This window comes from Sminthopsis crassicaudata, chromosome 2 (genome assembly GCF_048593235.1).
Source record: "Sminthopsis crassicaudata isolate SCR6 chromosome 2, ASM4859323v1, whole genome shotgun sequence".
In the NCBI taxonomy this organism is placed as follows: domain Eukaryota; kingdom Metazoa; phylum Chordata; class Mammalia; order Dasyuromorphia; family Dasyuridae; genus Sminthopsis; species Sminthopsis crassicaudata.
Genome location: NC_133618.1, coordinates 60,677,131 through 60,682,823, shown reverse-complemented (window position 1 = coordinate 60,682,823; position 5,693 = coordinate 60,677,131). Strand labels below are relative to the sequence as shown.

At 43.8% G+C, this 5,693-nt stretch overlaps 1 protein-coding gene across 1 annotated transcript; it reads left to right on the top strand.

Moving 5' to 3' along the window:
* The first annotated feature begins 222 nt into the window (after positions 1-222).
* Positions 223-3,788, top strand: PDP2 (pyruvate dehydrogenase phosphatase catalytic subunit 2). The gene is made up of 2 exons (XM_074286530.1): positions 223-340; positions 1,458-3,788. The coding sequence occupies exon 2, from the start codon at positions 1,507-1,509 to the stop codon at positions 3,100-3,102; it is 1,596 nt and encodes a 531-aa protein (XP_074142631.1). The 5' UTR covers positions 223-340; positions 1,458-1,506; the 3' UTR covers positions 3,103-3,788.
* Positions 3,789-5,693: the final 1,905 nt, after the last annotated feature.

The window sequence follows — 5,693 nt, the reverse complement described above, 5'->3', positions numbered from 1 at the left end:
GGGCGAGGATGGGTTAATGGCCGCGCCCCCGCCCCGCCCCCGCAGGGCAGGGCTGGGTGAGAGAGGTGAGGCGAGGGGACGAAGGCTCCGGCCACCCTCTGCGGCCCTTCCCATTGGGCCCCGCCCCTAGCCGTCAGCGGCGGGGCCGCTCCCGTTCGACCAATAAGGGGCGTGAAAGCCTGGAGGTGGGAGTGGCCTCCCGCCTTCTTTTTCTTACCCGGAGCCGGGAGGTATTCGGGGCAGTCCTTGCTGAAAAAAGCCTAGAGACCCGGCGGCTGGCGCGCTCGTGGGCGGCTCAGTGACTGCGGCTCCAGAACTCGGCTGCGGTAGTTCCTGTAAGGTGAGCGCGGTGGGGGGAGCAGGAGGCAGGAGGTTGAGAGCAGGGGCCGGGGGCCGGGGGCCGGGTGAGGGCGCGGGGTCGCCGGGGGAGCCATTGATGGAATCGCTCGCCGCCGCAGCGCTGGGACCCAGGTTACCTGCGGGCTCCCTCCTGGGCTGCGCCGTGCGGGGCTGCAGCTGCAGCGGAGCCCGGGGCTGCACGCGCCGGGCGGGGGGCGGGGCTTGGACGCTCCAGTCCCCCACTCCCTGAGGCTCGGGGGGCCACCCTATGTAGCTTCGGGCCCTGTGTGGTAGGGCGCCGGGGTGCCCCTGCTGTTCCTTAGCTGGGGAAACTGAGGCCTCTGGGTCCGACCTGCCCCGCGGTTGCACAAGATCCGGCCCGGCCAGGCAGTCAGTAATTCACCTGGAGCTTAGATATCCCCGTCTTTCCCCCCTACAGCACCTTATCCTAGGTCTTCCCTGATCACCCGTGACCCCTAACCCCACCAGCTACTAGTTTCTTTGCCTCTGGCTGAAAGCCTGTGAGAAACCTAATCCCACTCTTCTCACCTTGGTTTATAAGTAACCTTTGAGCAACCTGGAGGCCAGTGTCCTCCCCACCGTTCCGAGGCCCAGAGCCTTGCAGCCCCGGCTCCAATCTACAACCTCGAGCCTGGGGAGCCTGGCCCCTTTGCCTGGACCTGGGTGTGGCCGGGGCAGTTAGGGAGCCTGCCCCTTGTTCTTTGCACCTGGCCTGTGCAGGCCCCGCTGGGATTTTCTTGGCAGGGATGGATATTAGCATGGTTTGCGGTTTCCTTTCCCAGCTCATATGGCAGTTGAGGAAACTGTCGCCAACAAGGTAAAGTGACTTGCCCAGAGTCTCACAGCTAGTGACTATCCTTCTGACTCCAGAGCTCACTGTTTATTCACTACCTCCTACCTGCACCAGGATTACACTCAGTTGTGAAACTTACAAATTATGAAACAGTTAGGAATCCTGCTTTTGTGATTCCAAATCCAAAACCAGTCTGTTTCAAATTTTAATAATTTTAAAAATTAGAATCTTAAGGACAGTGAAATAGTTTCAATACATTCATGGTTCAAGAATGAAGCCTTTTTTAAACTTTTCTCTTTTTTAGGTTTGAAAAAATCTCCTGAAGGAATAGCCCCATTCAGTTTAATTTCAAAATGTCTAATACCTTGACCTGTTGGATTTTAAATTCAGCCAGAAACAGCATTGCCACCTTACAAGGAAAAGGACATTTGTATTTGAGATGTATCCATAACAACAATAAGTTGAAGGTTTTTTCCAGAGGACTATTTAAATCACCAGCAGTACATTATGGACCACACAATAATGGCTTTTTTCTACAAAAAGCTTTCAGGCACACATCCACTGAAGAAGACTTTAATTTGCAGCTCACACCTGCTCAGATAAGTGAAATCCTGAGAGCTGGTGAATTGTCACATAAAATTCTCCGATGTGAGAGCAAATTTCCTAATCCAGTCTTAAAGTTTGAAAGTAACCAGTTGGCTGCCAACGCTCCTGTGGAGGATCGTCGGAGTATGGCATCTTGCCTTCAAACGAAAGGAATGATGTTTGGTGTCTTTGACGGGCATGGGGGCCATGCGTGTGCTCAGGCAGTAAGTGAAAGGCTCTTCTATTACGTGGCAGTGTCCATGATGTCTCATGAAACCCTGGAGATGATGGAGGATGCCATGGCGTGTATGAAACCGCTCCTGCCCATCCTGCACTGGTACAAGCACCCAGGTGACAGTATTTACAAGGAAGTTACTTCCATGCACTTTGACCACCTGCGGGTCTATTGGCAAGAGTTGCTTGATCTGCGTATGGAAATGGGGCTCAGCATCAAGGAAGCTTTAGCTTATTCCTTTCAGAGACTGGATTCTGACATCTCTCTGGAGATCCAAGCTCCCTTGGAGGATGAAATGTTAAGAAACCTTTCCCTACAGGTTGCGTTTTCTGGTGCAACAGCATGTATGGCTCATGTTGATGGGATTCACTTGCATGTGGCAAATACTGGAGACTGTCGTGCTATACTTGGGGTACAGGAGGACAATGGAGCATGGTCTTGTCTGCCCCTTACTCGAGACCATAATGCCTGGAACAAATCTGAGCTCCTAAGGCTAAAGAAGGAACACCCAGAATCTGAGGAGAGGACTGTAGTCATGGATGACAGGCTATTGGGTGTTCTCATGCCTTCTCGAGCATTCGGCGATGTCCAGTTAAAATGGAGTAAAGAATTGCAGCAGAGTATCCTTCAGAAGGGTTTTGATACTGAGGCTTTAAATATTTATAGGTTTACGCCTCCTAACTATCACACACCGCCTTATTTGACTGCAGAACCAGAAATCACTTACCATAAATTGAGACGCCAGGATAAATTCCTTGTTTTAGCTTCTGATGGACTGTGGGACTTGCTGGGTAATGAGGATGTGATTAGGCTTGTGGTGGAGCACCTTCAAGAGGCCAGTAGGCAGAAACCTGAACTGACTGGGAAACCAGCTAATCTGGGCCTAATGCAAAGCCTGCTACTTCAAAGAAAAGCTCAAGGCATCCATGCCCCTGACCAAAATGCAGCCACTCGCCTAATTAGGCATGCCATTGGATGCAATGAATATGGGGAGATGGACCAGGAGAGGCTTGCCGCCATGTTGACATTGCCTGAAGATTTAGCAAGGATGTATAGGGATGATATCACAGTTACAGTGGTTTATTTTAATTCTGACTCAATTGACATGTTTCGTAAGGGGAGTGAATGAGCTCCTTCCAATCCCTCTTCCCATTGCATTTAAATGTTAGGATGTAAAAATTGTCATATTTGGAACTGTTGGAAATGGAAAGTGATGGTTTGCTAACTTCTAATAGAGGCTAAAATTGAACATACAAGTTAAGAGACAGTGTTCTAGATTGTATGTTTTCATAAGCACAAAAGAACCCCAATTTGAGGTCAGAATAAAGCCTCACTTAGCAAATAGCTGTGTTTTTGTATTTTGAGTATTTGAATTGAGAAAATTGAAACCCTAAATAGTGCTTGGAGTTATGTAAAAAACTTGGTTCTTGGGTCACTAGTATTTCCATGCTACTGTTGAACTCTTCATCAAGTATATAAAAAGTCACTTTGCTTAAATGAAATATTACAGGATCAATTTAGGTTATTTCTATACTTGTGAACTTGATAATTCTCAAGTCATGATTCACTATGAAGGAAGTTAATATTACTGAGCTGTTTGTAAAGCATAGTTATAAGACCCTTGTTCAGTATTATATTTATTTTGTTAATACTTGTGAATACATTTTGTAATGACATGTTCTATTTATTTTTTAGACTCTCAAAAATTGTATAGAAACTTAAATAGATCTCTGCATGTATCTAATCCAACTTTTGCTAAGTTTTCTTGTGAAAGGCACTTTTGACAATAAAGGTACCTTTGTAGAATCTTATTCACCCTCACTTTAAATAATTGTGCAAGTGAATTTTAGCTTCTGGCAGAGACTTTAGTAGGCATAATTTCTCTTGTTTTCACTTAGAAGATCTAATACTCCATGAAGCATCCTCTTCCTGCTTTCAGCTATCAGGATTAGTCTGTTACTCTGACCATGCCTTCTATTTGCTGTTGCTTTCTGAAGAGTACTTGAAGGAAGAAATGGAGTGTTGGGTAGATAGGACTTGCTTTTCAGTTTTATGAAAAGGAGCAGGTTTTTAAACTGGCAGTCTCCCTTATGGAAATCCTAGATCCTTCATCTGTTCAGATGTGTGGAATTTATGACACATAAAGATGTTATTAATCTTTAAAACCATTGGGAATCCTAGGTTATCAGAAGTGGAAGAACTGACACAAGATCTTTCATGAATTGGACCTTGTATGACAGGGGATTGCAAAGGAGTTATTGAAAGATCAAATGACTTATTCCAAGTCATGGCTAAAATCTTCTCAATTTCCACTACAGCCCTGGGCATGCTGCTTCTAATTCCATATTTGATTCTCACTTCAAGTCAAATCCTACACTTATAAGAATTTTTAGCTACTTCATTTTACAAATAAATAATAACCTGAGGCCGAGGAGTTAGGAAGTGACTTGCTTTAAGTCTGTTTTAAGTTGGTAGCTTAACTCTGACAGTAGTCCTGGGGAGTGGTTCGGACTATGGACAAAATAGTCATATAGTCTGCTCACTTGGAGATAGTGTTAAGCTGGATACTTGTTCTTAGGGGCTGGTTGTTAACTTGGCCTATACTATCTCATTAGTATCTAATGCTGAGTGAAAATTAAAAATTAAAAAGACAGTTGAGGTGAAGTTGTATATACTTTAAATTAGTGTTCTACTCATTCTACCAGGATTTCATGTGTGATTTAACTGGTCATTCTTTTTTATGCTCTCCCTATTTCACATCATGAAACTTCCTAACAAGGGATGCTCATTTAACTTGAGGGACCCAAGGAGTGTAAATGAGTCAAACTTTTAAATGTGTGTAAATGAGTCAAACTTGAATCAAAATTTGAGAAACCAGAAACCAAAATAATTTCCTGTTACCTTCACCTTCCCTTCACTGAGAAATTCCCTACAAATTAATTGTTCTATGTCTTGAGCATTAGTTCTCCATCCACTTTGGGTCTCTAGAATAGCTTGTGGCTTTTCCAAATGATTTTTGTCAGATTATTGCAACCCTTGGCCACTTATTCTACACTGGAAGATTTCACATTTATGTAGACTATTTTAGTTTTAACATAGATTTGGTGCTATAAGTACTCTGTCTAATACTTATCCAGAATAACTAGTAACTCATTCACTTAGGCAAATAAAATTTGATCCCTGATAACCTTGATAGCCTTAAAATATCAATTAGTGTGGCTTGCCTTAATTTACTTTCTTCAAGACAAGAGTCAAGGACCTTTTTCTGGAAGTTTCTGACTTCTGGTTTGATAACAAAAATAGGAATTTTCCTGTTGAAACAATGGAGTCTGCTGCTAATACTGATTTAATTCCTATAACTACCCTTTTAGCTTGCTATTTTTAGAGGTTGGGGAGAGGGTCTTTAAAAAATTAGTCTTAGAGATTGACTTGAGCTTAGTTCTTGGAATTAGAAATAAATACAGTAAGCAATTTATTGAATAATGTGCAATCATGCACTTTGCAGGTAGATAATGAAGATCCTTTCTTCTGCTTCTGGTACATTTTTTTTGTTGCAATCTTGGATCTGGAAGAACCAACAAAAAGAGGTGGCTTGCAGCCATTGTTGTGGTCTTTTGTCCAACTTGCCAAATGTCTATAGATGTCAAGCAAAAGTTTTTTTTTGTTCTAGAACAATAGAACCTTTGGGTTAAATGGAATCAGGTGTCTTAGAAAACTTGA